This window comes from Monodon monoceros, unplaced genomic scaffold, assembly GCF_005190385.1.
Source record: "Monodon monoceros isolate NGI ecotype Baffin Bay Population unplaced genomic scaffold, NGI_Narwhal_1 Super_Scaffold_18, whole genome shotgun sequence".
Taxonomy (NCBI): domain Eukaryota; kingdom Metazoa; phylum Chordata; class Mammalia; order Artiodactyla; family Monodontidae; genus Monodon; species Monodon monoceros.
The window spans coordinates 174,289,299-174,312,205 of NW_021703774.1; the positions used below are offsets into that span (position 1 = coordinate 174,289,299).

Below are 22,907 nucleotides of genomic sequence, written 5' to 3' on the forward strand. Positions count from 1 at the left end.
CTGGTTTGAGACTTGATGGAGACAAAGACAAAATTCACGCTGAGTGTGAATCTTTATCTTATCAACACGTCCAAGGAAAATATTCTCCTGGGGAAAGTCAGCAGGGTCCAGAGACCAAAAGGGTAATAAAGTCTCACAGGCCCCAGGCTGTCAACACAGAGCAGGACCCAGGTGTCACTTGGGAGGCAGAGCACACCTGTTTCTCAGCTGAACAAGGACGGAGAAAAAAAGGGGCAGGGACTTCTCCACCCACCCCACCCCAGGGAAGGGGTAAGTGCCAAGTCTGGGAAACTGTCACTGCCACTGTTCCTTTGCCACCAGGTGAGGGGACTGTGGAGGGAGAGGAAGACCCCTGAAATGCTTCTAGCAAGGAGAGGACAACACTGCCCCTGCCTTTCCTGGGGAGCCACCAGCCCTGGGAGAGCAGTGGGGGGGAAGAAGCTTCCCCAAACACCCCAGCTCAGACACAAGAGAGGAGGGGTTGAGTCCAGCTCTAGGGAAGTGTGGGAGACCCCTGTCCCCGGCCCGTTCCCCCAGCCTCGGAAGTTGCCCAAATCCTGCTTTCGTCTGCCTGGCTGGTTTGCTGGCTGCACAGGGCTGAGGGCTGTCGGCAGTCAGGCAGACAGTGGGGGTGGGGTCAGAGGTACAGGTAACAGGCAAGCAGAGGGGTGGGGGGATGGTCTGATCTGGGGCCATGGCTCTGCACCAGCTGGCTTCTTGGAGCCCTGGGTGGCACCGACTCAGGCAGCCACAGACACTGCCCCAGTTCTGCTGGCCCCTCCTCAGACTTCGGCCCCGGGGGTCAGTTCCCGGGAACTACGTTGGGTGCTGCGGTAGCCATGGAAACGTGATTGCCTTGGTTTTCCCCAGGGCCTGTCCAGGAGTGAAAGGCAAGCCATGCCTCTGTTTGCTGCTTCCTCTGTCTGAAAACTCCTCCCGCAGCAGCTCACAGGCCCACCTCATCCTTTCAGGTTTCAGCTTAAAGGCACCTGCTCAGAGAGCCCCCTTCTCTGTCCCCCATTGGCTTCTACCCCATTACCTGTTGTATTGTCCTCATAGCATTGTCGTTATTTGGAGGTCTCGTACTTGTCTGTGTTTTTGTTTTGTTTTGTTGGCCTCCCCTCACTAGAACATAAGCTCCTCAAGGGCGCAGTATGCTGGACCTTTTTCCTGAAGCTTCCCCTACTTCATCCAGGGCCAGGCCCAGAGGAGACGCATAGCTGTATCTTTAAGGAGGGGGATTCGTTCAAGGAACAGGAAATGATGCCATCCACTCCCCCCAACCTCCGGCACCTCCCCCACTCCCCTGGGCATGGCCTGGGGTCCTCCACCCCCACTTCCAGCCCAGCCTCGGCCCCACTTCCGGAAGTTCCCAGGACTAACCTCCCAGTCCCTGACCGTAAACCTCCTCTCCCGCAGCGCCTCTAATCCACGCTGGTGCTGGCCACGCTGAGCACAGCCTTTGGCGAGGCCTTCCAATACGGCTGCAACATCGCTGTGGTTATCACACCGCACAAGGTGGGTGGGCAAGAGGTGGGCAGGAGAAAGTGGCCATCTTGCTCTATGGAGGCCGCCATCTTTCTTCTGGAAGCCACCAGCTTTCTTCCGGAAGCAGCTGCCTTCCTCTAGTAGTCCTGGGAGGCGGCCTCTGCAGACCAGGGAATGACTAGAGTTGTGGGCTATTCCCCTCCCCCCCACACCCCCCGCCCCACAATGTCGTCCTTTCGAGGCACGTTGGGAAGCGGGTGGGAGGAGATGGGCTTGGATTCCCTGCCCAGTCGCTTTGGGCCTTAGTCTCACTGCCTTTCCCCTGGGAAGACCACTTGCAGATGACAAAGAGGATGGAGTCAAGGACTAAACCCTTAGGGGTTAGGATTGGGGTGAGGGGAAACAAAAGAAAAAGAGTCTCCCAAAGGCCTAGTAAAGCATGTGAGTCAGGAGGGAGGGACAGGCCCTGATGACGAGTAAAGATGAAGCGTGAGAGTTGACCACTGGCTTTGACCTCATGGAGGGCATGTGTGACCTTGACAAGAGCAGCTGAGTTGAGACAAAAGCTTGACTGGAGTGGGTTCGGGGAAAATGGGCAGAGTGGAGGAGAGACAGCTCTTTAAGGAGTTTTGCTGTACAGGGGAACAAAAAATGAAGCTTAGTGAAGGGAGAAGGGGGGTTGTGTTAGGGTTTTATAGGGCAAGAGTCATGTTTGTATTGTGATGAGAAGGATGCAATAAAGAAAGGTGTATTGGGAATTCTCTGGTGGTCCAGTGGTTAGGATTTGGTGCTTTCACTGTGAAGGGCCCAGGTCAGGGATTGAACCTGGGTCCACAAGCTTCAATCCCACAAGCCATGCCGCGTGGCTGAAAAAATAAAGGAACCAGTGATGCAGGACACACAGGGAATAGTTACAGGAAGAAGGTCCCTGAAAGGGCAAGGACAGGACCCAGTGTCTGTTCCCATGCATTTGGGTGTATGAGTCCTGCTCTACTTTTAAAAATCACTGTCATTGGGCTTCCCGGGTGGCGCAGTGGTTGAGAGTCCGCCTGCCGATGCAGGGGACACAGGTTCGTGCCCTGGTCCGGGAGGATCCCACATACCGCGGAGCGGCTGGGCCCGTGAGCCATGGCCGCTGAGCCTGCGCGTCCGGAGCCTGTGCTCAGCAACGGGAGTGGCCACAACAGTGAGAGGCCCGAGTACCGCAAAAAAAAAAAAAAAAAAAAAAAAAAAAAATCACTCTCATTACTTTATAGCTACACTTAATTCTGCTTTATAGGAAGTACTGCAGTAGTTGCTCATGGCTTATATTAATATACTTATCATTATTACCATTGAAGGAACATTTTTTTCTCAGTCAAGCAATGTACCATCACCGTAGCACAGTGAAGCTCTTAAATTCTCTATTGGATATATATTATTTCTATAACCAAGGAGGAAACTAAGACTTACAGAGGTAGAACTTGCCCAAAGTCATACAATTAGTAACAATATTTCTTTTTTGTTTTTTTAGCATCTTTATTGGAGTAAAATTGCTTTACAATGGTGTGTTAGTTTCTGCTGTATAACAAAGTGAATCAGCTATACATATACATATATCCCCATATCTCCTCCCTCTTGCGTCTCCCTCCCACCCTCCCTATCCCACCCCTCTAGGTGGTCACAAAGCACCGACGTGATCTCCCTGTGCTATGCGGCTGCTTCCCACTAGCTATCTATTTTACACTTGGTAGTGTATATATGTCAGTGCCACTCTCTCACTTTGTCCCAGCTTACCCTTCCCCCTCCCCGTGTCCTCAAGTCCATTCTCTACATCTGCGTCTTTATTCCTGTCCTGCCCCAAGGTTCTTCAGAACTTTTTTTTTTTAGATTCTATATATATGTGTTAGCATACAGTATTTGTTTTTCTCTTTCTGACTTACTTCACTCTGTATGACAGACTCTAGGTCCATCCACCTCACTACAAATAACTCAATTTTGTTTTGTTTTGTTTTTATAACTGAGTAATATTCCATTGTATATATGTGCCATATCTTCTTTATCCATTCATCTGTCGATGGACATTTAGGTTGATTCCATGTCCTGGCTATTGTAAATGGAGCTGCAATGAACATTGTGGTACATGACTCTTTCTGAATTATGGTTTTCTCAGGATATATGCCCAGTAGTGGGATTGCTGGGTCATATGGTTGTTCTGTTTTTAGTTTTTTTAAGGAACCTCCATACTGTTCTCCATAGTGGCTGTATCAATTTACATTCCCACCAACAGTGCAAGAGTGTTCCCTTTTCTCCACACCCTCTCCAGCATTTATTGTTTGTAGACTTTTTGATGCTGGCCATTATGACCGGTGTGAGGTGATACCTCATTGTAGTTTTGATTTGCATTTCTCTAATGATTAGTGATGTTGAGCATCCTTTCATGGGTTTCCTGGCAATCTGTATATTTTCTTTGGTGAAATGTCTATTTAGGTCTTCTGCCCATTTTTGGATTGGGTTGTTTGCTTTTTTGATATTGAGCTGCAAGAGGGGCTTGTATATTTTGGAGATTAATCCTTTGTCAGTTGCTTTGTTTGCAAATATTTTCTCCCACTCTGAGGGTTGTCTTTTCATCTTGTTTATGGTTTCCTTTGCTGTGCAAAAGCTTTTAAGTTTCATTAGCTCCCACTTGTTTATTTTTGTTTTTACTTCCATTTCTCTAGGAGGTGGGTCAAAAAGAATCTTGCTGTGATTTATGTCATGGGGTGTCCTGCCTATGTTTTCCTCTAAAAGTTGTATAGTGTCTGACCTTACATTTAGGTCTTTAATCCATTGTGAGTTTATTTTTGTGTATGGTGTTAGGGAGTGTTCTAATTTCATTCTTTTATGTGTAGCTGTCCAGTTTTCCCAGCACCACTTAATGAAGAGGCTGTCTTTTCTCCATTGTATATTCTTGCCTCCTTTATCAAAAATAAGGTGACCGTATGTGTGTGGGATTATCTCTGGGCTTTCTATCCTGTTCCACTGATCTATGTTTCTGTTTTTGTGCCAGTACCATACTGTCTTGAAGTAACAATATTTCTTATGTTGCCTCTTGCACAGCAAGGTTCTGCAAAGTGAATTTTTTTTTTTGTTGCCATGTCGCTCGGCATGTGGGTTCTTAGTTCCCCAACCAGGAATCAAACCTGCACCCCCTGGCGTAGAAACTTGGAGTCCTAACTGCTGGACCACCAGGGAATTCCCAACAGTGAATTTTTAACATTTTGAGCAGCCTGGTTCCTCATCTCACCCCATCATACTGTAGGCTTTTTTTTTTTTTAATCTCCAGGTAACAACAGAGAATCAATTGTGTCCTGAGCGTATTGATAGACACATCCTTCAGGACAATGACCAGGGGCAACTGAGAACATTACTTCTTGGTCTCTCATGAGTTGCCTAATTGTCTATGGATGGGGCAATGTCTTCCAGGTCTTGAAGTCCTTTTATAATGAAACCTACTTTGAGCGACACGGAGGCTTCATGGACGAGAAAGTCATGCTGCTGCTGTGGTCCTGCACCATGTCCATGTCTCCTCTGGGCGTCTTGGTGGGGTCCCTGCTTATTGGCCTGCTGGTTGACAAATGTGGCAGGTAAAGAAGAAGGGTGCTGCTGTCACTCAAAATTCATATTAGTAAAGCATGTTGTCTCTTGGCACTTGTGCACGTGGTGGGGAGTTGTGCGACCTTGAAAATCAGGAGGCCTGAAGTCCCCACTTTGCCATAGACATCCTGACCCTAAAGCAAGTCCTTGAATTCCTTGGGATTTCTTCCCCTTGTCAGCTGCACGGGAACAGCAGCCCCTCTGTTGTCCACCCCGTGGAGTTGGATCGGCCTTTGAGAGCAAAGTCTTGACCATACTCGGCACTTCTAGCAGGTGTTCAATAAATGCTTGTTGACTGGGTTTAATTCGAGGTCAGGTGACCCATGGCTCCAAGTTGTAACAGCTGCAGCCTCTCCCCGTGCAGCCTCATCCGTGTTGTTCTGAGCTTTGGGGTTCAGACCGAGTCAGTCCATGTGCCCCTGACTCGTGTCTTGTTTGAGAATGAAGAATAGTTCTTGTACTTTGCTTGGTTTACACAGACTCGCTAATCTTTACACGTAAGCCCAGTTGCTGCCAAGACGTGACTCTGCAGATAAGGAGGGATGTCCAGATCAAGGTTCCCAGGAAGGAAGGGAGTGAGCCAAGTTCTCAGGGCGAGGCCCCACGGAATCCCGTATGGCCAGATCTCACTCTTTGGAATTCAGTTACACTTGGACTTGATGTGCCATGGCCGGCAGTTTGTAGGGAGGAGTGGGAAGTCCTCTAAAGAAAACTAGCTCTTAAAGAACCATACCAGTTCCGTTTTCATGCATAAAAGAAAATACTGGGGAATTCTCTGGTGGTCCAGTGGTTAGGACCCCGAGCTCTCATTGCCGAGAGCCGGGGTTCAATCCCTGGTCAGGGAACTAAGATCCCACAAATGGCAAGGCTCAGCCAAACAAACAAACAAAAACAAACAAAAAAACAATGAAAATATTGGCAATTGAAAATTAATTATGTATTAAAGCAGGACTCATAGGACCTCTTCTCATAGATACTTGATTAACAACTAATTTGCCGTTCGTTGTATACTTGAATGAAGGAAACATTCACTATTTTGCAATTACGCCGTAATCCAGGCTTTTTTGTAATTCACACTGTGGTGCTCTCAGCTACACCGAGAGCGCCTGGACTGTTCTAGAAGCTTGGCCCCCACCTCCTTGTCTGAACCCGGAATCACAGAACTTCGGTGGTAGAGGAACCAGAGATGGGTCCCACCACCTCCATCATTTTGCAGGTGGGGACCCTGAGACCAGCTGGTGTGGTGGAGCTGGCCGTGCCCTAGTGGCGTCGGGACCAGCCCGGAGCTAAGCTAAGGCTTCCTGGTCATCAGGAAGGGGTTCGTGTGGGCTGTTTGTTCTCTCCTGACCTGCAGCCTCTGGGCTGGCTGATCCTCTGCTCTGAGTTTGGGCTCGGATGGCAGTTCTCTCGGAGGTATGGCCACCCCAGGAAGAGAAGAGTGGCCTGAGAAAACCAGTCTGTGTATCTGATGAGTCCTCAGTGTTGCCTAGAAGGGGACTTTTGTAGAACTCTTAGGACTATCCCCCCAGGAGGGGTGTCTGGGTTTCTGTTTAGAGATCCCCCTCCTCCACTCCTGGCCTCAGAGATGATGCACCTGTGTCGGTCAGGGCCCTGATGGTCCTCGAATGTGGGCAGCGTGTGGAGAGATCACCAAGGGTGGTGCAGCCAGCAGCCACCCTATAGCTGGGCCACCATCTTCCTTCCTGATCCACTGCTGTTTTCTCCTTTGGCAAAATCCAAGCCACATGTGGGGATGAGGGGGGCAAGGGAGCCACCGATGCCAGTCAGCATGGGGCACAGAACACAGTCTGGAAGGTAGCTATGGATCCTGGGAGACAGGCAGGGGCATCCAGCGTAGTTCTATTCTTCAGACACTCCCTCCCCCCACTTCATAGACTCATGGTTTTTCAGCCTTGGGAGGAATCTTAGCGATCATCTAATCCAGCTCTGTCTCCCACCTGTTGTGGGGTTCCCCTGTTCACCATTCTTGACAGTCTTCATCCGGCCTACTCTCTGCTTGAATACCACCAGTGACAGGGAGCTCCCTCCTTGCAGAGGCAGGCCCATTCCTTCCTCCTTCCTCACTGTCTTCATTCAGCTCCAATGGTTAGCATGCTCCCACTCCTCCCGCCACCCCTGCTGACCCCAAACCTCCCTTCCTGGGGCCTCTGGCCACTGGTCCTTGCTTTCTGCGCTTCCCAGCCATCAGCCTTTCTCAGGCGCGTTCCCGGCACTTCTATAACGGCTGCCCTGGAGAATAGGAGTTGGTGTCAGGAGAGCTTCTGCTGCCTCAGACCCCATGCCCTCTGGCCTCTGCTGTCCTTGCAGAAAGGGAACACTGCTGATCGGCAATGACTTCGCCATCCCTGCCATCCCGAAGGGAGTCGGCAAAGTGACCAAACCTTCCGAGCTGATCATCTTTTCTCGAGTGGCACTGGGATTCTGTGCAGGTACCTACAGTGATGGCTGAAGCCCCAAGCCCATGCTCAGGGTCAGCTGTGGGGAGAAGGGTCTGAGTCAGACACACTGGCCAAGGCGGGAAGCAGGGGCAGCAAGGGTCTTCCTGGTTCTGAATGGCTCTTTTCCCTTTGGGGGCATCCTCTTGTCTCCATCCCCAGACTCTCGAAAACCTCATGTTCTCTCTCCCCTTCCCCTTATTTAACAAAATCTATCAGGGGAAGATCTTTAAAAACACACTTTTACCTTGAAGTACAAACTGATAAGGCTTTACAAGGTATCTTCCAAGGAAGGTGTCTAGTTCACACTGAGGGTGAGAGGCTTCAAGCAAAAGAGTACAGAATTTGGGGACTCTGTCAGCAGGAGACTGAGGTTTCTTAACTACGGTGGTTTCTTCTATTAAAAAAACAAAAAACAAAAGTGATACAAGTAACCTGTGCTTCAGAAAAATCAGAAAATAATCCCAAGCCAAAGACCTATCTTTCAGTCCCACATCCCAGGAACACAGTCCTCGCCTGTAACAAGTGGCCCCAGCTCCGCAGCTAGGAAGGAGAGGATATCCTGCCGTGTCCCCTGGGAGTCTGAGGATTCTGGAAAGGTTTCCTTCTTAGTGCGAACTAAGTCCACGTGGCCAATTTCCATCTCCGTGGAGGGGAGGTAGGGGGCGTACAGGCTGCCTGTCAGTGGTGCTGACGCCACAGAGAAACTCAGGGACTATGAGATTAATTAAATCTCAGGTTTCCGGGGCCCCAGGAGGCTGGGACTGTTTCTTTTCTCCTCCCCTGGTTTTTGTTTTGCTAGATCCAGGCACCTCCTACAGTGCCCTTCCCATGTAGCTGGGAGAGTTAGCTCCCAAGAACCTTAGGGGTGCTCTGGGAACAATGACAGAGGTGTTTGTCATCGTGGGAATCTTCCTAGCACAGATCTTCGGCCTGCAAGCCATCCTGGGCAACCCTACAGGTACCTGTGGCCCACCAAGGTCCGGGGGTGGTGGTGAGAGGGAGCGTGGGAGCTATGGGGGGGCCGAGGGGGCGGGGTCTGGACACATGGGGCTCGGCTGTGCCCACGTGTCTGGCGGATCAAGTGAGGTGAGGCCAAGAGGTGCCCTTTGGGTTGGGCAATGTGTGGCTTGTTTGGAGGCGGGTGACCTTGATGAGAGCAGTTTGGGTGAGCGATGGGGACAAATTGTGCATGGGGCTGGGAGGAGATCGGAGACAAGGGGCACACACGACTCTTGGGGGTTTTGCTGTAAAGGAAGGAGAGAAGTTGGGGGGTAGCTGGAAGGGGAAGCAGGCTGGAGAGAAGGGTTTTTTGTTTTGCTTTGTTTTTTCAGCTGGGACGCTGTGCGAATGGTCCTGCAGTGAGGGCAATCGATGCAGGAGGGGCAGGCACACAGCCACGGTCACTGTCACGTGGCTGGATGGGTGCTTCTCCTCTCCAAGTGAAAGGTGGCCAGGCCATTGCCTGAGAGGGTGGGTTGGGGAAGCGGGAGGGAAGCTTTAGGACAGAGGAGAAAGGGGGAAATGGCCCTCTGGGGGAGCGGGTGAGAGAATGGCCCCGAGAGTGTGGCGTGAATGCAGGCCAGCATTAAAGGCCCACAAGAAGACAGTGGGGTTTCTTTCTTTCTTTTTTTTTTCCTCGTAAACATTTTCAAGTTACCTAAATTCCACAGGAATTCCTTAATGGGTGGATTTATGACTTTGTATTCCCCAGAGTACCTTGAAGAGACTCGGGACCCAGTCATGCTCAGTGAAAGGTCATTAGTCTTAACGATTCCCAAACTACCCCAGTGCAGCTGAAGGGGAAGCCAGGCTGGGCCCGTTGCTGCCGACAGCTGCCGTGTGGCGATGCCTGTCACCCCTCGCCACTCTTCGGGGGGCGCTTTATCACCATCACCATCATCATCTTTATTTTACTGATGAGAAAACTGAGGCTTAGAGAAGTAAAATGCCTCTTCCAGTTCCCATCATAGCTGGTAAGGCTTAGATGAGTCTCAGTGCTGCCTCCTTAACCCAGACCTTCCAGAAGGAGCTCACACAGCCACAGTGCTGGTTCCAGCACCCTCCTCGACCCCAGCCTCCAGCAAGGCAGAGATTATGCCATGTCCAGCCATAAAGTTAGGAAACAAGACGTGGGTTCACTTTTTTCAAGGCTCACACTTTTAAATCATATGCTGTTCCTAAGAAAAGCAATACTCTTCCTGCAGAATGAGTTAACAGCAGCTCTTTTGAAAATTGTAATTATTTTCTCCATTTTAAAATGTGGAACCCTGCTGTGGGTGGGTTCTGGGCAGCCACATCTTGGCAAGGACTAGGTCCCTGCTGTCCTTGGCTCTCACGGAGGGCTGGAACAATGTGGGTGAGTGAGTTTGTAAGAGGAGAGTCAGGACAGAGTCAGGACATGCGGAAGGTCAGCTGAAGGGCAGGGATTCCCCAGCGTTGGGTGTTCATGTTCTCAGTGTTGGGTCCTTCCAGGCTGGCCCGTGCTCTTGGCACTCACGGGGGTCCCCGCACTGTTTTGGCTCCCCTCTCTGCCATTCTTCCCCGAGAGCCCGAGGTCCACCCTGATTCAGAAAAGAGATGAAGAAGTTCGACAAGGTACTGGAGATACAGGCTGCTCCGTCAAGACCCTCCCACCATGTTCACTTCCCAGCCGCCTCCCCGTGCCCGCCAAACATCCCTCCCTAGTGCCCGAAGCAGAGAACGGGCAGGGGGCAGGGTGGGGAAATGCACTCCACAACGCAGGCACCAGTGGGACGGGACAGAGGTGCCGTTGGCACTGGGGAGTCCAGGGCAACTCTGAGGTGTGGTCCAGCGGAGAACATGGTCAGAGCCGGCATCATGGCTGGTGGGCCTTGACTTCTGCAAGCTTGCCCAGGTGGGGGTGTGGTTGTGACTGGGGACACGGTCACGGTGTTGGGGACCTAGCTGGGGTCCAGTGAGCATCCTGCCCTGGGAAAACGGGGAGCCTGTAGCCAGGGCTGGGCCGAGCTCCTGGGGAGCTGTCCCCCTGTGTTTCCCTAAGTCTGGGGTCAGCTGCTGTCAGCGACAGGAGGGGACCGCTCTGCTCCCCGCAGCTCTGCGGAAGCTGAGAGGCCGGGCAGATGTGGAGGACGAGATGGAAGAAATGCGCGTGGAGGATCAGGCCGAGAGGGCCGAGGGCCGCTGTCTGTGCTCAGCCTCTTCACGTTTCCGCCTGTCTGCCGGCAGCTGGTCGCCATCGTCTTGCCCATGGCCGGCCAGCAGCTCTCCAGGGTCAACGCGGTATGCGCGGTTCTTTTGCTATAATTGTATCTATTGATGATGTAGGCGAAGGGTGAAGATCTGCAAAAACAGGGCTGGGAGGCTGCTTCCAGAAACGTCGGAGACTGGATGCGTAACCCATATGGTGCTTAAGGAAAGTGTCAGGAAGTGGTGGCATCAGGCCCTCGGGGACTCACGGTTGCTCAGCGGGAGACGTCGAGTGGTACACAGCTCAGGCAGGAGCCAGGGCACGTGGTGGCTTTCAGAAGTGCTGCATTGCCCACATCCTTGGGGCTGGGCCAGGAGAGAAGCTTGAGCTTGGGGCTGCCTAGGCCTGGAATGAGAGGCGAGGGGTCATTCTGTGGGGCCTGAGATCATAGACTAACAAAGCGACAGAGGGAAAATTCTCGGGGTCCCATTTTACAGATGCAGAACTCAAGGCCCCGAGAGGGCAAGAGCTATAACCCGGGCTCCGGCAGAGCCAGCCTCCATCCCAGGTCTCAAGTCTTCAGGTCACGGCTCTTTTCTCCCACCTACTGCCTCCTTCCTGTCCAAGGGGTCCCCTAGGCTTTCAGGACTGTGTGTCCCGACTGAGTCAGGAAAGTTGTCAGCGGCTTGGGCCTTCAGGTCTCTCCTCACAGCCCTTGTGCTTTTGTTTTAGGCCAACTACTACGCGGACATGATCTACGCCTCCCTCGGCTGGCATGGAGGCAGCTCATTCCCCGTAACAGTGGGTGCCAGCGTGGTCAACACAGTGATGAGCTTCATCTCGGGGAGCCACCCACAAGTGTCCCTCCCATTGGGCATCTCTGAGTCAGTGCCCCACAGACAGAGAAGAGCCCCCCAGGGTCCACTGCTGGTGGCACTGGTCCTGGGGTGACTGGAGTGACACAGACTTTCGGATGTGCCCATACTTACCACTGTGTGACCTTAACCAGGCCACTTAAACACCTTAAAATTCAAGTTTCTTCCTTTGTACAATGGTTACGGTGAGTGTAATACCCAGTATACTGATGCACGTGTTGTTACTGTTGGCATAAAACTATTATTTCAGAGTTTTATATTTAAAATCTGAACCACTTATGCCTGTGTTTAAAAAGTGAATAGACAGGGGCTTCCCTGGTGGCGCAGTGGTTGAGAGTCCGCCTGCCGATGCAGGGGGCGTGGGTTCGTGCCCCGGTCCGGGAGGATCCCGCATGCCGCGGAGCAGCTGGGCCCATGAGCCATGGCCGCTGAGCCTGCGCGTCCGGAGCCTGTGCTCCGCAATGGGAGAGGCCGCAACAGTGAGAGGCCCGCGTACCGAAATGAAAAAAATGTGAATAGACAGAGGTGTGCTCATTTACAAGGTCAAGTGACCATGATGGTCCTTTCTCTAGAACTTTTCCAAGTTATCTCACTATTATTTTGGTTCCTGTTTCTTGAGTTACCTTGGAGTTTAAAGGTGTTTTAAAAAATTATTTATTACTTATCTGTATTTCCCCCAGAGCCAGTTTAAGCCCCAATGAAACTTCAGAGGATTCAGCATGGTGGGGAGGGCCGAGTGAAGGAAAAGAGCCGGAAATGGGAGGAGCTGGGAGGCCCCCAGGCCCAATTCTCCACCCTCCCGGGAGTCTGTGCACCCCTTCCTCCAGCGGATTCCCGTAGCCCCTCGCCTTCCTCTAGGGCAGGGTCCACCCTCTGTCCTCAGAGCCCTCCTCCTCTAGGGTACATTGTCATAACTAGGACCCTCTTCCCCATCATCCTACCTGGAGAAACCCAAGACAGGGGCGCCTCCCTCTCTCTCCCTGAGGAGCGGTGTCTGGGTAGTAAGCACAGAAGGAGACGTTGGTCTTACCTCTACCTTGTTTATACAATCCTGGGGTTGCCGTTTTGCTCCTGTTGGGCCCTCACTGAATGGCAGTGATAATCCCCGTCTGTAGGGTTGTTGGGAGGACGGAGGGGACGTGTAAAGTGACCGTACAGGGCCTGGCGTGGAGTGACGGTGGTGCCTTTGCTGATGGCACTGCTGTGGGTGCTGCAGGTGAGGCTGGAGTAGAATGAAAAGGGCATTAGAACAAGAAGGAAGGCAGGCATGCTGGTCGGACGAAGCATTGTCCAAGCTTGGAATGTTCGAGAAGGTACAGGCTGATCAGGAGGTGTGTGTCCTGGCAGTGGAAAAGAAAGTACCTGGGGGTGAGAGGGACCCTCATGAAGTGAGGCCAGATTCTGGGCGGCCTCGACGTGAATTGAAGTAGCAGGTAATGGGAGGGGGCTATGTGAAAATGTAGGTATTATTATTATCTCGGGGGTGTGAGATGATTGCCACTGAAAAGACAGCGTTGCTCACGGTTCCCAAGGGAGAGAGGTGCACACAAGGCCACATGGAGAAGCATCTGGCGGGGGGGGGGCGGACAGCAGTGCGTGGGCAAGAGCCTTTCTTATGGTTTCCGTGGGAAGGAACAGGCAAGGCAGGGTAAGCAGGTTTAGGACTGCCTAGTTTGAAAGATTTCAGGCGGTTCCCGGGCACCGATGCCGGGCTGTTCCTGGTTGTCTGGTGCCTGCCCTGGGCGATAAGGCAGAGGGACGCTGGCTGGGGGCGGCGGGGGCAGGTGAGAGCCTGATGGAGCAGGGGGTGGGGTGGGGGCGGCTCCGGGAGGGTTCCATGTGAAAGGTGCACGCACAGCTGAGCTGTCTGCTATCTCTAGAAACCGGCTAACGGTGTGTGTGGGGCAGTCCCTCCAGCGTCAGGAAGGCCCCCAGATGTCAAAGCATCAGACGCAGAAACTAGAAAACGTAGTTATTACAGTGCGGGGGGGGGGCGGGGGGGGAGGTGGTCAAGGAGCCTAAACCCGGGGTCTGTAGATGCCTGAGACAGGGAGGAGTAGTGGTGCGGAGTCTGTGGCACGAACGTCAAGTTCCCGTCGGGATAAGGGCCTAAGTTCCACGGAGCAGGCAACAGGGGCGAGCGGGCACTTAAGGAGGGGCTGAGGAGGTAGTGGGGGCCCAGGCCCAAGAATTCCGGGCGCCCCCCGCCTGGTGCTGTCGAGGCTCCTCACCGCCCGCCCTTCCCCTCCAGGCAGGCCCCGTCGAGCGGCTGGGTAGGCGGCGCCTCCTGCTGGTCGGCTACGGCATCCGCGTCTCGGCGCTGCCCTTCCAGGTCGGACCTTGCTCTCCTGCCCGGAAGGGACGGGGCGGGGCACGCAGAAGGGTGGGGCGGAGGGCGGGGCACGCAGAGGGGTGGGACGGGGGGCGGGGCACGCAGGGGAGGATGAGCAGGGGGCTGGGAGGTCCCTGTAACAGAACCCACACCTCTAGAGCCAGTGATCTCAAACTCCGCGTGTCAAACTCCACGCCCCGTTCGTGTGCAATGTAACGCCCCGTCCTGAAGTAGAGTTCGTGGGTGACTTCAATTACCTACCCATGTACATGCAAATAAATAATTAAATCGAATGCCCTAACCATGAAGTAAAGGAGAAACAAGGAGTTCCATAAAGCATGTAGTTCAATATGCAAATGCTTAAGCGCACTGCACTAGAAGATGTCCACCAATAATGATCTAGAGTAGAATAAAGAGACGGAAGATCGGACGTCGTTCCATTCAACAAGCAGAAGAAACTATGAACGGAGGTCGGCGTGGACGGCAGACTCTACACTAGTGTGAGGATAAGTGATGTCCAGGGACCAAACGTATTCGTATGCGGGAAGACGAAGAGAAAGATACCTTAACTGCAGTAGGAACACCACTCACAGGCCACTCGGAAGGTTAGGATGGGGGACGTGAAGAAGGAAGGTGAGGTGCTGGCAGGTGAGCTTGGTCTGATTGATGTGTGCCGCAAGTACAAAATGGGGTAGAGCTCTCATCTTGAAATCCTAACACGTGTCAACAAGCATGTCGGTCTCTACCATTAAAAATATCTTGGAGCCCAGATCAGAAAGAAGTAGGAAAAGAAGCAATGAGAGGCTACGGAGCAACTGGGAACAGTGTCAGAGCGAGATTAAAACACAGAAGGCCGCCCAACAAGAAATACGTCACTCTAATTTGTCATTTTCTTAGCATATTTTTGTTATACGTGTTATACAAAAATTTTGAAAATACATAGGATGGCCATAGTATGAAATATTCTGAAAGCAGACAGCATTTTGTATATCCTCAGCTGTTTCTGCCCTGTTGTTGCTTTTGCAGTAACTGTGCCTTTACAATTAAAACTATACGCAGGCGGGACTTCCCTGGCGGTCCAGTGGTTAGGACTCTGTGCTTCCACTGCAGGAGGCCCAGGTTCGATCCCTGGTCAGGAAACTAAGATCCCACATGTCGCATGGCACGGCCCAAAAAAAAAAAAACCAAAAAAACTATACACAGATAGAGAGTTAGTTTTCCTGGGTCTCTGCCTTATATTCGTGTTATTAAACTTTGATTTTCTCCTGTTAAAAAAAAAAACAAAAAACTATATACAGATCTTCCTTGACTTACAATGGGGTTACATCCCCAATAAACCCATCGTAAGTTGGAATATTGTAAATCAAAAATGCATTTAAGGGCTTCCCTGGAGGTGCAGTGGTTGAGAGTCCGCCTGCCGGTGCAGGGGACATGGGTTCATGCCCCGGTCCAGGAGGATCCCACATGCCACGGAGCAGCTGGGCCCGTGAGCCATGGCCGCTGAGCCTGCACGTCCGGAGCCTGTGCTCCGCAACAGGAGAGGCCACAGCAGTGAGAGGCCCGCATACCGCAAAAAACAAAACAAAACAAAACAAAAGCATTTAATACACCTAACCTACTAAACATCGCTTAGCCCAGCCGACCTTTAATTGTGGTTAGAAAACGTGCATTCGTCTACAGTTGGGCAAAATCATTTAACACAAAGCCTATTCTATAATGCAGTGTTGAATGTCTCATGTAAGTTATTGAATACTGTACAGAAAGTGAAAAACAGCGTGATTGTCACTGACCTTCATGATCACGTGGCTGACGGGGAGCTGCCTGGCATCACGAGAGAGGATCGTACTGCCTATTGATAGCCCGGGGAAAAGATCAAAATTCAAAGTACAGTTTCTTATTTTTTTTTATAAATTTATTTGTTTTTGGCTGCGTTGGGTGTTCGTTGCTACACTCAGGTACGGGCTCTAGGCACGCAGACTCAGTAGTTGTGGCGATTCGTGGCATGTGGGATCTTCCTGGATCAGGGATCAAACCTGCATCCCCTACGTTAGCAGGCAGATTCTTAACTACTGCGCCACCAGGAAAGTCCCTGAAGTATAGTTTCTAGTGACTGTGTATCACTTTCCCACCATGGTAAAGTTGAAAATTTTGGACCTAAGTCACGGGACCGTCTGTAGTTGAAAACGCAATCGTATGTGAGGATGAGAGTGTGCGAAGAGATTATTCTTGTAATTCAGAGACAATGTCTTCATTCATCGCCTTTTTTGCCAAGCTGTCCTCTCCATCATGACTTCCTTTTTAATTCCTGGGTGAGCACAAGGACCTTCAGGGGGACAAAGCTGGCTGTGTTCAGGGAACAGCAGGGCAGGGGAGCCTGTGGAGGAACAGGCGAGGTGAAGGGTGATGATGCAGCTATCGAGGAAAATACTAGTTACAGGGACTTCCCTGGTGGTCCAGTGGTAAAGAATCTGCCTTACAATGCAGGGGATGCAGGTTCGATCCCTGGTCAGGGAACTAAGATCCCACATGCTGTGGGGCTACTGAGTCCGCACACCTTGACTAGAGCCAGCGTGCCGCAAACTACAGAGCCCACACACTCTGGAACCCGTGTGCCACAGATAGAGGGAAGCTCGTGCACCACAACGAATATCCCGTGTGCTACAACTAAGACCCGACGGAGTCAAAAATAAATAAATAGATAAATAATAAATAAATCTTTACCAAAAAAAAGGAAGTGATTTTTTTAAAAAAGCTAGTTACAGTCCTGTTTTGGTTTAATCACAGTTTCCTTTTTAAAGACCTTATTTTCTCATTTGAAAATAATCTAAGTTCTTAGAACATTTAGGGACTTAGGTGAAAAGAAGTAAATAAAACTGGACATTATCTATAGAGATAGTTGCCAGTTGCCTTTTGGAGACCTTGGTGGCATCCCCGGCAACTTTTTTTCTCTCACTCTCTCCTTCCAACCCATTGGCCAGTCCTGTTGGCTCTGCCTGAAAACGTAACCAGCAGCTGCCCAGGTGGCACCAGACCCAGGATATCCCTTCCAGCTGCAGCCAACTCCTCTCTTGCTTCAAATATTGAAATGGACCCCACCCTGCCTGCCTGCATGAATCAGAGCTTGTCACGCCTCTGCTCAGCGGCCGGGCTGGCTCTTCATCCCCAAGTCATCCATTCTAGGAGGCTGCCCCTCCCCCAGCTCATCTCTCCCCTTGCCCCTTGGAGACAACTTCATTGAAGGAGTCGTTCTTGGTTCACCTCCACCGCCAGCCCTGCAGGAACCCCACCTTCGCAGCGTTTTTCATAACTGTAGTGAAATAGTTACCTGCATACTTAGTTTGGCTGAGGTCTGTTCACCCTGAGTATGTGTCATCTGTTGCCCTGGCAGTGGGGAGCAGAGACAGGGGTCTGCCAGCTCTCCTGGTCTGATGCCTTCTAGAAGGATTCTAGCAGAGTGCAGAATCCGGGTCCCAGCTCCACCTGCAGCTGATCATTTGACTTGGGCCATTGCTTGACCCCTGAGGGACCCAGTGTCCTCTTTGTCTGTGTTCAGGCTCTCTGTGCTCTGATTCCACATTTGTAGGATTGAAACAATATTATCCTCCCTCAGAGGGGTGTCAAGAAGATTCAGTGGGTTAGCATCTGTGAAGGGCAGAAAATAAATAAGTGGTCGGCATTCCTCCTGTTACGTTTCTCTCAATCAGGTACAGCTCCCGGAGGCCCCCGTTGACTAGAATGCTAGGTTCACTCCTGGTCTCATCTTCCCTCTCTTGCCCTCAGAGCCCTGGAGGCCCACGCAGGTGCTCAGAAATCCAGGTGTGGCTCCTTCCTGTGGCAGGAAGGTGAGGCCCGCATGTGGGCTTGTCCGCATGTGGGGCTCTTGGCCTCAGGCTCTTAGAAGTCCCAGGCCTGGGCCTCTCAGGCACGGACAGCCCTGCCTCTCCCCACAGAGCACGGTCCCTGAGCTGTCTTACCTTGGCATCATCCTACATCACAGGACATTCCATCGGGCCCAGTGAGTACCTGCATGCCCCACCTCCTTCCAGGGCCCAGCACAGAGGAGGTGCCCGGTATTTGTTGAATGAATGGATGCCCTTGATTGGTAATTCTCATGATGTTCTCTCCACCTTTTCCCCTGTTCCTACACAAGCCCCACCCACACTGGAATTCTCAGTTCAGTTTACCTTTTTCTTGAAAGGCCATTCCAGCTCACATTCATTCATTCATTCATTCAACAAACATTTACTAAGTTCCAACCAGTGCCACGGCCAGGCTGGGGCCCCCCCAATCTCCTGTGGCTCCCAGAGTTGCCCAGCTTCAGTTCCAGTGCCCAAGAAGGGGATGAGCCTCTGCAAAGAGGGAGCTCTTGCCAGCCAGACCCCACTGGGGGCCCCTCAGTTTACATCCAAACCCTCTACATGCTCACTTTAGCCTCCAAGCCCACAGCCCACCCGGGGCTCAGTTGTCTTTGGTCCCCTGGCCTACAGCTACAGTCCTGTGTTGCTTTATCCCCGTGTCCATGTGCTGGCAGCCTTGGGCCTTCACTTCCACCTTCCTTGGGGACAGCCTCCAGACTCCAGGCTTCCCCTCCCCTGTGTGTCCTCCTGAGAATCTAACGCAATTCCCACTGCTTGCGGAAAGACCCCTCTTACTCCTAAGACTAGAATATTCCCTGCAGAATCTTGGTTTTGAAAGAGTTGTCCATAAGCCAAAATAAAGGTATTGATCCATTGAACACACGCTGATGGAACACCTGCTGTGCCAGGCACTGGGGATGCAGCTGTGAATCAGACCGACACGGTCGTGTTGAAGGATATTTAAGTGGGATTTTCGACAGGAAGCCTTCCCGGCACACCTCCAATATGGAGGCAGGAGGGCCTGGTGGGAGCAGCGCTGGTGTTTGTGTCGGGAGGCCTGGGTTCTGGGCCATTCTGCCCCTTACTGCCTGTGCGTTTCCCAAAGCAAGCCACTGTGCTTCTCTGGGCCTCGGGCTCCTCCTGGAAGACCAGGAGTAATCAGCTGTGCCGGCAGATGTGGGATCAGATGGTGGACTGATTTGACATGTGAGCCACCTCCTAAAGGGCTGCTTGGCTTCCCAGCCCCAGGGGGCAGGAGGCAGGAGGCCAGGGAGGGCAGCGTGGATAACTTCCCTCACTGCTACCCCTTTAGGGCACAAAGCCCTGAGGAAGGGGCCCCCTCCTCGCCAGTTGTAGGAGTTTCCCATTTGACGTCCCAAGGGCAGCTCATTCCGGGGCTCTGAATTCCTCTCCATCTTCAAGGGTCGGAAATTAACTGGGGGGAGAGAGACAGAATCTTATTCTTGTAATAAAGAATATAGATAATATGTTAATATATAAAGAATATATAAAGTCATAGATAGACCTACTGTATATAAACGGATATAAAGTATATCTGTTGTATTATAATTTCATGAGGGATGGTGATTAAGGGGGAAAAATGGCCGTAGACATTTTAGACAAGACTCCTGAATGAAAAAAGGTTGAGAAACTGCCCCAAGGCAAGGTGCCTGCCATTCCCCAGATCTACCACAGGGGGCAGCACGTCCCAGGCTCAAGCGCTCATTCAGCTCTGCTCCCCCTCCCCTTGTCTGCGAATTTCAAAATGACACCACCACGGGGTAGAGCGGCCTTGGTGTGACCTTGAGGCCCTCAGAGGCTCAGCTCGAAGCTCAGCTATGGGCGCACCCAGGAGGAGAGATGTGAACTTCCTCCCTCGGCCATCCGGAACAGACTGTGCCCCTAAAGGGCCCTCCGCGCCCCTCTCCGCTCCCCTGGTCCTGCGCTCTCTGCCCCCAGGTCCCGTGCCCTCTGTGGTGAGGACCGAGATCTTCCTGCAGCCCTCGCGGCCGCCTTCGCAGTGGACGGGGCCGTGCCCGGGCTCACCAGCGTCATCGTGGGCTTCGTGTTCCCGTCCATCCAGGCGAGTGGGGACATCCAGGTGGGTGGGGAGCACGGCGCGGGGGGGGGGGGGCGTGCGGCCCCTTGCCCCCAATTCCTGCTCCACCTTGCCTCCCCCGCCCCGCCCCAGGCAGAAGGGGCTCCGGGAAATAGGCAGGGGTGCCTCGTCTGCTAAGAACATCTGCGAATTCGACAAGGGGGGGCGACTCTCCAAGGTCCATAAAACACACATGGCGCCACTTCAGCCAAACTAACTACGCCAGTTTCCCACCACTGAAGGCAGGTCCCACACTCAGGCGGTGACGCGTTCATTATGTAGGGGCTCTGGTCGGCCAAGTGCAAAGCAAGCTAGAGCCAGGGTGAGGGAACAATTCCCCCACGTCCACCTCCTTCCTCTGTTTCTGAAGGTGTGCAGTCAGGTCTAGAGGACATTCTGTCCCTGTTGTTAAAAGGCCGAGTCGTTTTTGATGTGAGGGCAGGACCCAGTTGTCTAGCTCTTCCACTCCTCTGGGTGTAAAGTAGAACTGGCCACTGAGAAACTCCTGTGTGACTCACAAAGGCCTCACGCAGAGCTGCCCCTGGCATTCCTTTCTTCCTCCGTCCCCTCCTGTTTTCTTGTCTCTTGGCCTAGGAGGTCAGTGGTGCCTACAGCTTCATTATCTTTGCCAGAATCTGCCTCCTCACTGCTGTTTACATCTACATGGTCATTCCTGAGACCAAGGGCCGAACATTTGTGGAGATAAAGCGAATTTTTGCCCAGAGAAACAGAGTGGAGCTTCTGGAGAAGAAAGAAGAAATCACAGATGCTGGGCCTCACATACCGTCTCTGCCTGCCAGGGAGACTTCCTTTTAGTGGCTCAACACATCCCCCAGGTGGCACATTTAAGGCTTCCTTCTCTGAGGAAGGGTCTCCCTGCCCCAGGCCTCGAGGGAGGGTGACTGCTGTGAGATTTCCGTGCCCCCAGTGGCAAATGGAAGACTTTGGTCTTCCAGTTTGGTCCCTGATTTAGTTAAGAAGCAGTTAGCTTCCAACGCTAACCCTGGGAGGAATGACCTAGGAGGACGGGCAGGTACGTGAGTATTGATTGGCAAGAATAGATTCTCCGATTCTACATCAGCATCAAAACTCAAATGGTGGATGCACACACTTTCTTAAAGTAAAAATTTTCAAGTTCAGCATTTGATATGGAGGCTGAATCCTGATCAAAGTGTCAGAGAATCGAAGAACTAGAAACCAAGGCTCTGGATTCCATCGCCTTCCTGGGGCGGCTTCCTCTCTCTCTGTGGCTGTAGGTTGCAGGGCTAATCCTGGTCAGCGTTTACAGATTGCAGGAGTTGTTCACTCGCATTTGTGATGGTTGATGCTGGCTGAAACTGACGCATGATCTGGGCTTCCTCATACCTTGGTAGCTGGATTCCTGCGTGTGGGGGAAGGAGAGAGAGAAACAAAATGGTATACACACTCACACCCCTAGCTTTGAACATCACATAGATAGCATCAGTTCTGCCACATTCTGTTCTTTAGAAACTAGTCACTAATTCCAGCCCACACTGAGGGTGGGTGGAATCAGACTGCAACTTTTGAACAGAGGCATGTCAAAAAATTTACAGAAATTGTTTAAAACCATCTTAAGATCTTTTTTGGGGCCCCAACATTTTTGCCTATTCTGGTCCTTTGTCAAGTAAGTTAATCTTGTTTAGCTTCAGTTTCTGCATCCCTGAGTTAAGGCTGATCATTCTTGCCTCATATAAACCAGGTGGAAACGCTTGGTAAGTTAAGAAGCATTTTACAAATGTCAGGGGTTATTTTTATGATTACTATTATAACCTGTTAGCCGAGCCCCCCAGCACACTCATCCCAGAACGCAACCCCCCGCAGGCCTCTTTCTCTTTACAAGGATGTGTCCAATGCCCTGTGGCAGTGACTGAATCTTCAGGAGGTTCAAAGATGTGGCCCCAGCAGGTCCTGTGGCTCATCCAGCCTGGATATTTCATACAGGAATTCCAGGAGCTCACCAGGATTCTCCCCCAGAATGATGATTCCTCCCTCCTAGATCACATACCCCATCTAGAGGTCTTCTCCACCAGCCTTTCCCATGAGCCACAGATAAGCCTGTCCTGAAATGGAAGCCCAGGTCTCATGGTGCTGGGCCCAGTTGGTGGTGCAAGAGCAAAACAATAAAGGAGACACCCACCACAATGTTGGCCGAGTGAGCCCAGGGTCATCCAAACACATTAGCTGCCTCTGGAGTAAAATAGAAGATGGTCTGGTGCATTTGTCATTGGTAGGAGTGGACGTATAGTCTGAGCCTGGATAAACGTGACTCGCTTCTACCCAATAGAATACAACAAGATGATGGGATAAGAAGGGAATATTATGAACAGTTTTATGACAATAATTTAGCAACTTAGATGAAGTAGACAAGCTCCTCAAAAGATACTAAGTGCCAAAGGCCACACAATAAGAAATAGATAACCTGTATAGTCCTCCATCAACTAAAGAAATTGAACTCATGGTTAAAAACCTCCCCACAAAGGAAACTCCAGGCCCAGATGGACTTACTGGTGAATTCTACCAAACATTTAAGGAAGAAATAATACCAATGTGACACAAACTCTTCCAGAAAATTAAGAGGAAGGAATACTTCTTAAATCACTTTAGAAACTATCATTACTCTGATACCAAAACCAAACTAGAGACAGAAAACTACAGACCAACACCCTCATAAGCATAGGTAGGAAAATTATTAACCAACTTTAAATAGAATATAATAAAGTGTTATAAGGACAATAATATATCCTGTCCAGGTGGGATTTATTTTAGGAATGCAAGGTTGGCTTAATCCTCCCCAAGTTGATCTATAGATTCAACACAATTCCAATCAAAATCCCAGCAGGACGTCTTGCGGGGGGCATAGAAATTGACAAGCTGCTTCTACAGTTTATGTGGAAATGCAAAGAAGCTAGAATTACCAAAACAACTTTGAGAAAGATGAAGTTGGAGGACTAATATTACCTGATGTCAAAATTATTATAAAGCTACAGTAATCA

The 22,907-nt window shown here is 51.3% G+C and overlaps 1 protein-coding gene across 1 annotated transcript; it reads left to right on the top strand.

Moving 5' to 3' along the window:
• Positions 1-1,428: 1,428 nt before the first annotated feature.
• On the top strand, positions 1,429-20,709 carry LOC114898056 (solute carrier family 2, facilitated glucose transporter member 7-like; the record flags this gene model as incomplete). Its single annotated transcript, XM_029227064.1, is given in 14 exon segments — positions 1,429-1,518; positions 4,933-5,093; positions 7,432-7,553; positions 8,368-8,520; positions 10,035-10,157; positions 10,637-10,720; positions 10,723-10,823; positions 11,464-11,578; positions 13,862-13,938; positions 17,889-17,923; positions 17,925-17,953; positions 19,755-19,802; positions 19,805-19,878; positions 20,488-20,709. Coding segments are annotated over 14 exon segments (1,434 nt in total), but the record flags the coding sequence as incomplete, so codon positions are not given.
• Between the last annotated feature and the right edge of the window lie 2,198 nt (positions 20,710-22,907).